The 14,818-nt window shown below is 44.8% G+C and overlaps 2 protein-coding genes across 2 annotated transcripts in view; both read left to right on the forward strand.

The window, feature by feature from the left end:
• COL22A1 (collagen type XXII alpha 1 chain) overlaps positions 1–3,754 on the forward strand; it is a 226,528-nt gene extending 222,774 nt beyond the window's left edge. The window contains exons 63-66 of the mRNA XM_087734610.1: positions 477–543; positions 1,954–2,136; positions 2,492–2,569; positions 3,526–3,754. Of these exons, the coding sequence (XP_087590736.1) occupies positions 477–543; positions 1,954–2,136; positions 2,492–2,569; positions 3,526–3,713 (516 nt within the window). The 3' untranslated portion in view covers positions 3,714–3,754. The remainder of the gene's footprint in view (positions 1–476; positions 544–1,953; positions 2,137–2,491; positions 2,570–3,525) is intronic.
• Positions 3,755–12,137: 8,383 nt separating this feature from the next.
• LOC104020605 (uncharacterized) lies at positions 12,138–12,938 on the forward strand. The gene has a single exon (XM_009474049.1). The coding sequence runs from the start codon at positions 12,138–12,140 to the stop codon at positions 12,936–12,938; it is 801 nt and encodes a 266-aa protein (XP_009472324.1).
• Positions 12,939–14,818: the final 1,880 nt, after the last annotated feature.

The following is a 14,818-nucleotide window of genomic DNA, read 5'->3' on the forward strand; positions in this document are numbered from 1 at the left end:
CTGTTGGCAGGTGATGCATCCAATATGAGTGTTTATAGCAAGTCTAGATACCCACCGTAACTACCCTGGGGGCACACATGCTTGTCTCTGCAAGGAAACATGCAATGCTGAAAAAGGAGGTAGGCTTTCCATTATGATCTAGTAGGGCAGAGAATGTCTCCTGATTCGATTTCTACTACTTCTTCTATGAGTGTATAGGAGGAAGATTTTTCTCTAGGAAGGAGACAGGGACAGTGTCCCAACTATGCCCTCTGACCAGGCTCCCTGCTTACACCGTTGAGCCCAACTTGCCAGCAGGTTGGGAACTGTGGATGTTTTGAGTCCCTTTACATTCTTCCTTCAGGCAGTCCCTGCAGCCCTGTGTATCCTGTGGGTGATTAAATGCAATCCACTAAACCCTTTGTGGAGGGTTTAATTTGCACATCGCCTGGCTGTGATTATGATGTCTTGTTATTGCTGTGATTATTACTCTCTAGGGGGAACCCCCATCTCTAGAGACTTTAAGAAGGCTCATTCAAGAGGAATTAGCCAAGCAGCTAGATGGTAAGTAATCAGCTCTGGGAAGCCAGAAGATATATCTGAGAGTATGAAAGATAGTTTCCACAGCTGTGGTGGCACCTGAACCTCTCCTGCTTATGGAAGTCCATGTTGCAACAAGCCTGTCTAGAAGGAGGAATGTGTAAAATGAAATGTGCTTAGCAGGCTTTAGCGTTCCCCAAGCTTGATGTTCACAGCAATAGCACAGGGGCTTTCTCTCTTCTTCAACACAAGGCCATTGCCTGTGCTAAGCACCTCATGGCTTTTTGCGACCAAAACAGCTTTGCTGCAGACTTGTTCCTGCAGGTGCCTGGGCTGAGATGGTAGGACAAGAGAAGATACAAATTTAAACAGATTAATTTGGGGCCCTGGAAGAGAAAGTAATCAAAGCAGGATGTAAACTTTCTTCTGAGGTCCCAGCTGGAGGAGAAATGTTCCTGATTTCTGAGTGTGATATTTGACACTCATCAGTATGAGACGAGGAGGTGGAATGGATGTGGGCTGCTGCTTCTCTTAAAGTACATGAATTGCAGACCACTATTGACCCCATCTACAAAGAAATGTAGAGCTGTAGAGCTTCTTCTCACACAGCTCTTGGAGCAGATGACGTATAGCTGCAGGCATTTTCCTCCATGCTAAAGATCATGGTTCAATGCAGTGATTTATTTGAAGGATTTTATTTACACCCTCTCAGACTTCAAATTCTGTGCCAATCTAAAAGCATTCAAGATTTTGAATCAATGAAGAGAAGATAGAAAACTCTTCTCCCTCTATTCTGTAGGACATTTTTGTGATGCTGAGTATGTCTTAAGAGCTCTCTAGGCTGTTCAGGGTCTTAATATGGAAGTGGCAAGCAATGTGCCTGCTTGGAAATTGGAGAATATGCTGTTGCAGGGAGCTGCCTTAGATACAGTTTCTGACTTCACAGCCAGAGATGGGTACATTAGCTTTAACTCCACATGTGTAACAGCCCAGAACAAGAAAAGTAAGCTTTGTCCCTACAGATTAGCCATGTAGCATCTTGCTCTGTGTAGCAGAAGCAGTGGAAGGAGGCTCTTCTTTTCAGAGAAGCAATGATTCCAGTTTGACAGAAACCCACCAGCTGCAGAGCTAAAGGAAATGACATTTCAGATCCTTGGTGGACAAGGAGCAGAGGGTGAGAGAAGTGCTTAGGATTAAGTATGAAATTTAGGAGAAGTTTAAAGCTACTGAGAAATGAGGTTTAAATAATTTAGAGAGGGTCAGGGAGGCACCATGATGGCTTATGGGGAAGGATTGTGTGGAGCGAACAAATGGGTGGCCCGGAAAAATTGATCTGTGACACTACTTGGACTTTACTGTACCACTGGTTCTGGCTCTCCATCTCTTGGAGCACTGACCTTCTAGTCTAACAAACCCATTTCCCTCTTTTCACAGCAAAGTTAGCCTATCTCCTGGCTCAGATACAGCCTGCACATGTAAAAGCATCCCATGGCAGACCAGGACCTCCTGGTCCACCTGGGAAGGAAGGACTCCCAGGAAGAACTGGCCCTCCAGGAGAGCCTGGCCGGCCTGGACAGACTGGGTCTGAAGGGCTACCTGGACCGATTGGTCCCAAAGGTGAGTGAAACTTGGTGTGTTTGGGCAGTCTGATAAAAGGATGTGTCCACCACACTTTGGTGTCCACCTCTCCTGTTAGTAGTGTCTAAATGGTCCTCAAAATGTATGTGTTAGAAGCAGCCTCAGTCTGTTGAACCAGAGGTGGTGAATGTGACCAGCAATTGCTGGTGTGTTCCAAATGGAATGGGGCAAGTCTTCATTCCCACTTAATGTCCCATCTCAGAGGACTGGCCACAATTAGGAACTATTTTTAGCAAACATACTGGTTTCAGTGTGTATGGAAGACCTGTGGTAGTGTTCTTCAGTTCCGTAGATCATGCTCATTAGTTCATTATTTTTCTTTCCCTCTCTACAGGAGAAAGAGGAGCAAAGGGTGAGAAAGGAGACACTGGTGTTGGCCAACGAGGGGAAATAGGTCCTCCAGGAATTCCAGGTGTGTTTATTCAGAACAACCCACAAAACACATGACTCAGAATGGCTACAAGGACACAGGTCTCTGCCATATTAGATAGGTGATCAGGATAACATAAATATGGCATACACAATTTCTGTAGAAAATGGCCCAAAGGGAAGAAATATATCACTAGCATCATATCTGGCCACCTTTGTTTCCTCAGTCTGAGTGACAGGTATAATGATCCTTCTCAGTAACAGCTAGGTTAACTGACCTTTGGGGCAAATCCAAAGCGAAGCTTTAATTACTAGATAAACTATGAAGTGTCCTATCTGCCCTTGCCAGAATCTTGTTGTGACCAAGCTGAACCCAGAGATCCAGGCAGCTTCAGATGTTATAAAAGGTCATATCCGACACCTGTGCCTCAGGCATACAGCTCATGCTTTACCTTTGCTGACAACGAAGCAGCAAATATGTTTTGTTTCTAATTTGAAATTAGGAGCCATTCATCAGTTTTGCCTCTGCCCTGCTTTGTTGGGGGAGGAAAATATGGGAAGCCTTCATAACTCCATGGTCTGCGTTTGGCATATTGACCCTGCATTGCCTTAAAATAACAATGGACCCATTAAGCTTCGTACGAAGGAGTTATCTCCCAAAGCTGGCTCTTGCCTCAAGCTTCCCATCCTCACCTGCTCTCTATGAGGGCTATATGTCATTACTTGGCTCGTACAGCTGCATAGCTTCAATGTGTTGATAGAGGAAGAGCAGCCATAACAAGAATTGTGCAGCCCAAGGATGCCATGGGGGTGGAAATTTTTCTTTCAGAGGAGACATGCTTGTCACATCCTTGTAGACACATGCTAGCCAGATGCAAACCTGTGGAAGCTGATGTCAGCATCCCCATTTGGCAGCAAAGCCATCTCCTGTGATGTTACACTGCTGAGTACTGCACCCTGGGGGTGTCACTCACCAAGGGCATTTTGTTTTTATTTTAGGCCTCCCGGGGGAGCCTGGCTATGCCAAAGATGGGATGCCAGGACCACCCGGCCCTCAAGGCGAACCTGGTGCGCCGGGTCTCACGGGTCCACAAGGACCTCCAGGAGCCAACGGACAGTGTGACCCCACTCAGTGCGCTTACTATGCAAGCCTGGCTGCTAGACCCGCCAACGTCAAAGGCCCCTAGCATGCAAGGAATATCCCAAGACTTGTTTTTAAAACTTGAATTCATCGCACCTGCCAAGAGCTCTCAGATGTCTTCAACTGTGTTTCTTTCATGGGAGGCCTTCTAAAGCCAACAAATGCTGCCGGTCGGTCAGATTATTTTTATGAATTATAATTATTATTGTTATTATCTTTGATGTGATATGTGAATTTGTTTTTGTTTTCTCTAACATCAGGGCATATTACAACATTAAAAATAAGTGGGTTTTTTCCTCTTTTGAAGAGCATACAGTATTGATGCATTGTGTAGCTGTTTATGCCAAACCATTCCGATGACAAAATTTGTGTCTGTTATCTGGTTAATTTGTTCCAAAGCTTCACCCCTCACCCTTGAAACTGAAATAAAATCCTGCACTGTGCAGCCTGGGACATTAACTGTGAGACACAGGCTGATTGCAGGATTGGTGGTGCTATCTGCCATCCACATGGAGGGGAGGAAGGCAAAGCCATGCCAAAGCTGGAGAAGAGGTCTCCAGGACATTCAGCTCTCAATGGACAGACAGTTATGAACAGCTCATGTGTGTTTCCCAGAAATTCCCTATTAAATTTAATGTTCTTCTACCCATAAGTGAATCTGTATCTTATAGGAGCTACTTTTTATGGGACCATGTGGGATCTCACAGTAAAACCTGAAGAGACCACAGAGATGATCTAAACCTCCTCACTGCTCCCTGTGCAAGAACTTCAGTACTCAGATGGTTTGGTCCTACCAGATGGAGCTTAGCTTCCTTCTGTCAGGGAGACAGCTCTGCAAAAAGCCACAACGCTGTCCTCTGTCAGCTCAGGGGTGCCAAATCCCCTTTTCATTGTCACTGCACACACAGATCCCTACCACTGCTTCACCCAAAAATCAGCCAGAGCAGCACAGAAAATCACCTGGCTTTAAAAATCTCAGAAAGCCAAGTGTGACCCAACTTCACCATTTCGGATGATCCACTGTGATTATAACTTGGCAGGGTTGTGTTTTAGAGGGTAAGTGAGAAGTTGCAGGCTGGTCTAGGAGCAGGCTGATCTCTGATAAAAGGGACAGAACAAAGAGGTCTTCAGAAACCCAGAGGAAATTTTGTTTGAGGGTGAAAGCAAAAAGTCAGACACTGTCCCTTTTCCCCTATCAGCTAATTGCCAAAATTAACTTGAGAATGCAAAGAAAAAGTAAAGAGGGGATGGAGTCTGAAAAGACCTTCACAATAGGCCATTTGTGAGTTTAACCCTCTGACCAAGACAATTCCACCCACAAAAGTGTGGATCTGAGAGGTAATCAGGCCTCGGACATATGTGCCAGCCAGCAAAGCAGCTGCATTTTCAAAACTCTTCTGCACAAAGCAGTTTGTATTGAGAGATTGGAGTAATGAACCTGACACAGGCACTAAGCGCTGAATGTGTTTGGAAATTTCATCAGGTCTTTTGGAGATGGAAAAGGGGCATCCTGCCCTGCTGACATGTTCACCATATGGCATGGTGCTTCCAAGCTGGCTAAGCTGAGCATAAGCCACAGTTGTCTATAACCACCCCAGAATCAGACGCAATTGCTAAAGTTTAGAGATAACCATTTGCCAGCCTTGGAGTCTTTTTCTCTCCCAGTAGCAGCTGAAATTTGCCCCTGCTTTACTGAAAAATGAAATTAAATAATATGTTCACATGCCAGGGTTAAACAAAATCTTTACTGTGTAGCTCTCAGTGGTGCTATTCTTGCTATTTCCTATGCAAATAAACTCTCTGATTTGATTTTACTGTATTTCTTGCTGTGGAAAGACCAATCAAAGTGAAAATATCATGAAGTGAAAAGCTCACCACTTTTAAGTAACTCTCAGTGTTATATCTGTTACAGTTACTGTACTGCATCTTAGGTCAGCTTGCTATATTTCAGTATTAAGCAAGCATATTGATCACATTGTATTTAACTACCATTTTTCCTAGTCCAGGATGAGTGAGATTTGATCCCTCCAGTGGTGAGGCAGAACAGGTTTTCTACGCGAGAGATACCTCCCAACATGGCACGAGACATTGTTTTGAATAAATGTGATGGCAATGAGCTAGTTTTATGGAGGTCAAACATGTTAACTGGACCATGTTAGTGTGACATTCAATTCCTGTCATGATGGTGACTCCTCAGCCTCTGTAGATTGTCTCTCATCATGTGTGTCTGCATGTGCCATGCATGGCATGGACTTTAATACACTCCAGTGCACCATGCGAAGGGCAGATACGTAACGATGTTCTGTTAAACAAATTTCGGGGTCTTTCACCCCTGTGAGATCATAGAATCATAGAATAGTTTGGGTTGAAAGGGACCTTTAAAGCTTATCTAGTCCAGCCCCCAATTGGTGAGATGGTGCAGTGGTATCTAGTTGAAGGAGATGTAGGGGTTTTTTCTGGATAACCCTTTTCATTTAATGTCTGTTGGAGCCCTTGCCAAGAGTCTGTGTTAGGAACATAAGGGACACACCTGTATGTTTAATAGCAATTAAAAGATCTGCATGGGTTAGGCACAGACTATGGCTCTGCAGCTTCTCCACCTGGAAAAGCGGACACAGCCTAATTCCCTTTGCTCCAGGATATTCCCTAGCATATGGTTGTCTGTTCAGTCCGTTCCTGGAGACACCCCAGACTGTCTCTGTGCCCTGAATTCAGTGGGTGCCATTTCCCTGGTTTTTCTCAAATCTCATTTTCTCTCCAGCCAGTTAAATGACATTTATCAAGCATAATCTGTTGCTAGTGAGAGGAGTACAAGACACATGCTGCAGACCCAAATCAACACCTATGTTTATAGCCACCCAGTTCCTATGGGTATAGTCATCAAAGGGAGGCTTCTATAGCTGCCCTCTCTTACAGAAGCAAGCCCTATGTGAATGTGCCCAAAATGTCGCCTGCAATAAAAGGTAAGAAAGAAGGGTGTATTTGCAGGATTCCTGCCCTGCAAGCTCAAACACCAAAAGCTGCAATGGTTTTTGCCTCAGTCTGTTCATGGATGTTTGCAGTCTTTGGAAAGGTGGCCTGAGATTACTTTCCAAATTAGATCTGCCATCTGGGCAGACAGTAAACCTACAAGTACAGCCCTGGGCATGGTCAGAAGCTGTCCTCCAGAAAATGCAGATGCAACTGTGCCTGAGCAGGTGACTTTGTGTGCTGGAAGGTGACAAGCAGACGTGTACTGTCTGTCCAGCATCTTGCAACCTGACCGTGCAGGCAGGAGGTGGCAGATAGGGCAGGGACAGTGCTGATGGCCTCTCCTCTAACCGCTCTTGAATAAGGGAGGGCTGTGGCTTTTGCATCTCAATGTTCCTGTCCCTGCAAAAAAGCAGTTTGTACATCGCCATAAAGTCTGTTCACTGAGTCTGAGGTTTAAACCCAGGAATACACTGATATTTTTGTTGGATTTTATTTTGGCTAGTCCTGTGGTAAAAGAAGATATACTGTTAAAATGGCATTAGGGAGCCAGACAATGTATTATTTACATATTAAAAAGGTGCTAATGGCACATGGGTTTTATGGCATCACTGTGGGTTGTTTTTTTGTTTTAAGTCAAGTGTGTAAATTATTGCAATTATAGCAAACAGACCATTATTCCATTAAAATTTTTGCCTGTCAAATAAATAAATTAAAAAATGAAAACAAAACAAAACAACAGGACCATTTGGGGAAAATATTTTTGTGTGTTAAATTATTTAACAATTTATACTTGTTTTCTAAACAGTTTTGAATTAACTGCTTTTTGGAAGCTGTAGCAGGAATGGATTATTTCCCTTCTTTGCCACTTGTGAGTGGCTCTTCTCAGTACAGCCTTGTGATGCTGTTTTCCTGAGCTGTCCTTTTCCCACCTCTTGTTGTTAATATTGGATAATTAAACTGCGTAAGGCTGAATTCTGTTCTACATGTTAATTTGGAGATGTGTAATCAAAGCAAGACTGCTCTGTTGAGGACTAAACCAAATGTTTGTATTTTTCTCCAGAGAAACAATAAAAATGCTGTAGCAGCTAAGCCCAAGCTCTGTGCTCTGACCACAAAACTGTCTGGGAGATAAGCACAGCTTTTACATTCTGGGCAATTTTTAAAAAATAATAATGAAAATTAAAAAAAAAAAAAAAGCCAAGAAAGAAAATGGAGTTTACTGATGGCTCAGTCTTTTAATGTGGAAACTGGCCAAGCTCTGCCCTGCTATAGATTGCATTTTGGCAGCTTCTAGAGCAGGACTTGATGCCTAAGCATAGCTGGGTATCACCATCCGACAATGTCTGGGGTGCCAGAGACACCAACAGGGAACTGGCAGGTATGATGTAGGATCTAGGGGAGTCTTTCCAGACCTGCAGTGGGTGACCCTAAGGGAGATTATATATCTCGTCAAATGATGTAAGATGCTTATGTCTAGGTACCTGAATCCCATGCTCAGTCTCTCACAGTGGGATTCAGAGTCAGGCCATGGCACTTGCACTTTGGTGGCTCCAAAGTGAGCTGTGGAGCCTGGAGATTCAGTTCATCCTAAAGTAGTCAGCTGAAGCACTCTGGGCTGTGTTGCCTACATTAAGTAGGTCTTCATGGGAAAAAGATCTGGTAGCTGTCTTTGTCTTCCACCATTACTGACTCACATTCCCACTGGGTTGGTGTGGAGATGTATGTGTTACAGATGATGAGGTGTTGGGTTCTATGTGATTAGCAGCCAGGCAACTCAGAGGGAGAGGGACAAGGTTATGGCACAAACCTGTACTGTCCTTGTGCCAGGGAATAACAGGAAAATTTTCTTAAAATGACTACACTAACTCAACAGTAACAGCATAGACTGAAAAAAATCCACTACTACCTCTTTCACGCTCCATGAGCTGGAGTCCAGTGCTGCTGAGGGTTAAGGTTGCTGCTCCATGGCATGGGAAGAGCAGCACAAGGACAGACCCAGCCTGGAGGTGAAGGCAGGCTCTGGCCCCGATCTGCAGCCCTGCACAGGGATGAGCGTCCATCAGAGACCACGAGGAGTCCTCCTTGCTGCTGTCTCTGCAGAGCCAACGCTGATGGGGGAATAGTCACTGCATCAGCCACCCAACTGCCTCCTACATCCTAATTTCAGCACCTGTCTGAGGTCCTTAGGGTAATAAGGGTCCATCAAAGTCTGGACTTGCCTTTCAACACCTTTGTAAATGGTAAAGTCAAATTAAGAAAAGAAAGCCTGCCTAGCTTCATCAATCTGGATTAAACTTGGAAGTCACAAACTTAGACTTTTGTCTTCTGAACTGTGAAATGGAAACAACTGATTAGAAAAGCATGAAGGCATGATGAACAGGAGCCTTGTTTTCAGAGTTGCTTTACAAAGCAGATTTTCACTGTGAGGGCTAACTTCTGAATACCTTGCATAGCTTGACTCAAGAATATTGATGCTGATGATATTCTCACTGGAGTTTGAACTGAGGATGAGAATATCCTGCTGAGTCTCTAGGGGGATCATGTGTTGAAAATATGGGCTCTTGTTATTTTACATTTTGGATCACGAACCTTATGTAGAAAGCACAAGGGAACAATTTGACAAAGGGACATTTCTTGACATTCCTGGTGAGCCAGCGATCAGCATGAGGAAGAAGGATGTCCTACAAGATGGAGCAGAAAAGAACCTGCCATCTTGGTAAAGGAAAACCCAGGGTCAAACACCAGTTGTGAAAAAGTGCCACAGGAGAACAGTGCCCAATATCACAAAAACCTCTCTCTGACTACAACCTTGGCTCTGCATGACATGCTGTCTGAAAGACTTGGGGTTTGATTTGAAGAGATAAGCGTGTTTAAGCAGAAGGCAGCACGCACAGCAATTCAGTTTATTTCACGGGACAGACTTATTTGACAATGTGTTCTTAGAAATACGTTTTTCCCCTTAGTAATGTGTGAAATGGCTTTTGTCCAAGTCTGAAATTACTCTTATTGCAATAGCTTCTTCAGCACTTTCTTGATGGGAGTTGAGTTTAACTTTGAGTCTTATTTTTATGGTTAATTGCAAGGTCTGTCATTTCTGGTAAGCAACTTTCCCTTGCAAGTGAAAATCTCACTTTTCCTTGGCTGCTGTATTCATCTCCAATGTACATATCTTTCCAACTTATTGTACCCATTCTTGCTTATGAACAACTATTAGACTTTATTGAGTTCTGAATCTTTTTCATGTAAAATGTCCACTCTTTCTTGATGAAGCTAGCACAGTCTTCAGACCCTATTGACATTAATGGTGACCCTAAAGAACAGGAGTAGCCACTTTCAGTGTCCCCAGGATCCGCTCATGCCATTGTGCACTCAACCATGATAGCCCCAGCTCAATAGCTTGCACAGTCCCTATCGGGAAGCCCAGCAGGCCTGTCTCCAGCCACCAGCATCCCAGGAGCTTATAATGTCAAAGCAGCCTCACAACGCTGCTCGATACTAAGCAAGTGATATAGTTTTCTCTTACAGATGCTGAAAATGAATCTGGAAGAAATTCAGGGCTTGATTTCAATAGGGTTATGGTATTTGCACTCTGAATCCAACTTAAGAGTAACAGCCAGTATGCGACAGCCTTGAAAATCTGTATTTCAGGGTGAAATCCAATTAAAAAACAGCAGAGCCTAAAGTGTAAGTTCAGAGGGTTGAACAATGATCCCGAAATCCTCTTGTCAGCATCTTCTGGAGAGATGGCTCCCAGCACTTGCCACTCATCTGTGCAGCCACACAGGCCCCTGGTGCTGGGACACAGGCTCCCTGGAAACTCAGCACTATCCTGAGCTGAGGAGATCTGAAATGAGAAGGGCAGGAAAGCAAAGCTGTTGTGCCCCACGTTCACAAGACCTGACCTGCTAGACCTGCTTTGGTCTAGCTAGACCATACCTTTAACACATTGTCTTCTACCTTTAGTAGCCTGTGGGAGGCTGTGGAGAACCCCATTCCTTGAAAAACATTTGAAATGGTTGTGCTAAGCATTTTTTAGCTGAAAGCCTTAAGGATTAGAGAATGATGTAAAAGAGGTGGACTCTCTCAGCCTGAAGCCTCAAACTCACAATTTTCTGCTTCCAGGAAAATGCCCTGCTCTCTACATCACATGCTGTGCTGAGTGGCTTGGGATAAACCTGGCATTTTACATGTCTCCTTCAAAAGCTATGCCTGCAAGGAATAAAAACTTGCTTTTAAATATGCCAGAGCAAGTGCAGCACAAGAAAGACAGTATCTCTGTGGTGCAGGGGTTCATACACTCAGCAGAAGGGGGAAGAACATCCAGATTTCAAAATTTATTCTTTATTGTGTTTGCTGAATGTTAAAGGCAGAAACTGACCTGAGGACAGGATCTGTTCATGGTTCCCAGCTCCCTAGCCACCAGCTATGAGTCTGTCTTCTTATTCTGTTTACCATGTGCTTTATCTTGTCCCGTTTACCATGTGCTTTATCTACCCAGCCTTGCTGCTTCCATTGCAGTCCCTTGGGACTGACCAATGTGAATTCCTCAGACAACAGCACCCTAGGTGCTCCCAGAAGGAGAGAGCTACACGCAAACAAGCTGTACTGCATTCAGCTCTGGGGCCCTCAACATAAGAAGGACATGGACCTGTTGGAGTAAGTCCAGAGGAGGGCCACAAAGGTGACCAGTTGGCTGGAGCACCTCTCCAGTCCTATGAGGACAGGCTGAGAGAGCTGGGGTTGTTCAGCCTGGAGAAGAGAAGGCTCCAGGAAGACCTTATAGCGGCCTTCCAGTACCTGAAGGGGGCCTACAAGAAAGCTGGAGAGGGAGTTTTTACAAGGGCACATAGTGACAGGAGAAGGGGTAATGGCTTTAAACTGAAAGAGGGTAGGTATAGATTCAATATAAGGAAGAAATTCTTCGCTATGAGGGTGGTGAGGCACTGGAACAGGTTGCCCAGAGAAGTTGTGGATGCCCCATCCCTGGAAGTGTTCAAGGCCAGGTTGGATGGGGCTTTGAGCAACTTGGTCTAGTGGAAGGTGTCCCTGCCCAAGGCAAGGGGGTTGGAATGAGATGATCTTTAAGGTTCCTTCCAACCCAAACCATTCTATGATTCTATCATTCCATGATTTGAACCAATCTGCTGAAAAGCACAAGCACAGTGCTGCTGTTTCACTTTCTAAACACCGACAGATATTTGCCACCAGCTCACTGCCTGCAACCGCAAGAGACAACATCATAGCTTGGGAACTGGGTTTTGTGTATGCTACAGAGCTGGAAGGGAAACACCTGATCAAGTGAGAGTGCCAAGTGTTTACTCAGTGGGATGTATCTGAGCAACTCAAACACTCTGCATGTGTGTTGGTAACGTGCCTGGCATAGAGCAAAGCTGACAGAGAGCCTTGATCCACCAAGAACCTCAAAGGTTGTCTGTGGACCGTGCAACAAATCATCAGAGACTGCCTCAGTTCAACCAGCTACATTTCTGGTGGGTCAATGGACACGTCTGCCTCCTTTGGGTGTGCCTCTACAAGCCCTGATCCACTCTGGAGGTACCTTACAGAGCACGATCCGAAGTATGAAGGGAAGAAGAAACTCAAGATCTCAGGCAGAGAGCTGGCATCAGTTCCTTTGCGGGTCTTTGGCTTGGACAAGCTGCAGGTCCTGGAGATGAGTCCAGAACGAGAGAGCTGCCTGAGGTACCGGATGGAGCTGCTCCCCCGAGAGATCAGCCACCTCAGGAACCTAACCTGCCTCTACGTGGACTCCAACAACTTGAAGAAAATCCCTGCTGAAATTGGCACTTTGAGTCACTTGGAGAGACTCACTCTGAGCAACAACAGCCTGAGCTCGCTGCCTCCAGAAATGGGGGCACTTCAAAGGCTGCACAGCCTCCACTTGGCCAACAACAGCCTCACTGAACTGCCTGCACCTCTCTGCCAGCTGAGGAGCCTCACCTTTCTAGATGTGAGTGACAACAAAATAGGTACAATCCCCTCCAGCATTCGGCATCTGGAGAAACTGGAAACGTTGCTATTGCTCTTCAACTCACTGGAGACTCTGCCTGAGGACATCTGTCTTTTAAGGAATCTGCACACGCTTTGGTTGGGAAACAACCATCTACGGTCCCTTCCATCAAGCTTTGGGGAGCTGGTGAACCTGGACTGGGGATACAATTACTGTTCGTGCAACTTTGAGGGGAATCCACTGGAAAGTCCTCCTCCTGAAGTCTGCAGCAGAGGCCCTGAGGAGATCAGAGACTATTTTTTGTCATTTCATAGGACTCACAGAGACTAGACAACTGGTGTCAGTCCTCACGAAGTGACTGAGTACAAATCAACTGCACAAGCCAAATATGTTTCAGATGGAAAAGTCTGATAAAAATCACTCTGTGGAGCGCAAAGTCTTCCACTCTGCTGTAAGGTGATTTCTCTGGCAGTCTTTTTTTTCTGACACCAGTATTGAACGCCGGTGTATACCTTTCAAAAATTGATTCAGGGACAACTATAATCTTTTTGTTATTTATAGTTGCGTAGATTTATCTCAGGAAATGTTGTGGCCAAATATTCAGTTTGAGAAAATGAACAATAGCTAGTCTGGGAGGATAGAGTCAGGTAAACAACTGGTGGTACATAAATAGCAATAATCCCTACTGTTTCTTTGTACACTGGGTTGCTGCTTTAGTCTCGACTTGAAGTAGGTGCAGGCTGAGATTTCTGGAAGCGTTTAAGGCCATACAGACTTGTGGATTTAGCTTTGCTTCAGGTAGCCCTGAATCTAATTATTTTCCATGGTATTTTACATCCAACACACAAGTTGAATCAGCTCAGTCTTCTCTCTAGCTCTGGATAAGAACCAGCCTGTGTCCAGGTCTCATGGACCATGAGGTACCATGCAAGCAATGTCTCCATTGCTTTGGCAGGACATAGCATATTTCTTACCCTGCTTCTCCTGAAGAGCAGTTTCAGTGCAGGACTATCACACTCTCTGGAGACAGCATGCACCTGGAGTTGATGTGCCAGTCCTTCCAGAGCAGATCTCAGTGATATTGCTGCACATATATTGATGCACAGGGGTAGCCCAGATTTAGAGCATGCAACACTAGCAAAAAGGTTTCCACTTCTACCAAGGCTGGCAAAGTGTTCAGAGATATTAAAATATGAGTATGCAAACTTCCTGCAAGAGAACGTTTCTGAGAATCCCTGTCTCTAATCATAAAAGGCTTCATCAGTGTTACATTATGGAAATTTGCTGAGACTCCTTTCTGTTTCATTTTGCTCTCTTCCCCTTAGCCTCTCATCAGCATTTTCCTCCCACGTCTCCTTAGCTTTGCTCTTTGTGGGTGTTTTTTCTGTGGCTACTCCCTCCAACATTATCTTTGTGTTTCATTATTTTCTCACCAAAAGCCTCTCATTCCCTAATAAATGCTTGTCTTTGCCCTCTGTCTCTTTTGTTTCCTATTTCTCCTTTGGCCAATGTACAGAAAGCTGCAGCTTTGTGTCTTTCCTGGAAAGGAGAAAGGCCTGACTCAGGCGCGCTGGGAGATGAACAGGTGCTTCCAGGGTTCACAGAGAAAGGGAGAGAGAAAGGGTTTGAGACATTGATACATGGACCATTAAGCCTCTCGTTCAGTCGTTTTCTTCTCCTTGTAGCAAAGATCAACACAAGGAGAATAAGAGATCTGAACTGATGCTGAAATTTTACTGGGTGACGAAAGCACAACTCCAGATATTTTTAGCATTAACTGATTTTTACACTACTCTGACACTGAGTCTGCCCCTGACCTCTGTGAAGCTTTCAAACCAGCCATCACTTTTTGATGGTACAGTAACCAGATTCAGTATAGAAGTAGTACGTCGCACAGTGATAAATCACCACATGGCAATAATGGGCATGCAATAACAACACACCATTTTTTTTCGGTTTTCCTGCAGCTGATTATTTCTGAGATGTGTGACATAGGAAAGAAAGGAGTAAAAGGACCATGGTGCCTTGCTCACTTGGCTCTTTCTGTGGCAGTATGGGGAATCAGAGATGAAGGAGCAGGACAATGGACTGTAAATCCTTCACACTTGGTTGTTTTTCAGAGGAGATTTGCAGCGTGATCAGGGACTGTGTGGGAAGTAGCTCCTGAAGCTGGTGCTAGGTCAGACAGAGGGTGTATCAAGATGGCAACA

Source organism: Nipponia nippon, unplaced genomic scaffold (genome assembly GCF_047370975.1).
Source record: "Nipponia nippon isolate SJK-2023a ecotype South Korea unplaced genomic scaffold, ASM4737097v1 scaffold_1, whole genome shotgun sequence".
Lineage (NCBI taxonomy): Eukaryota > Metazoa > Chordata > Aves > Pelecaniformes > Threskiornithidae > Nipponia > Nipponia nippon.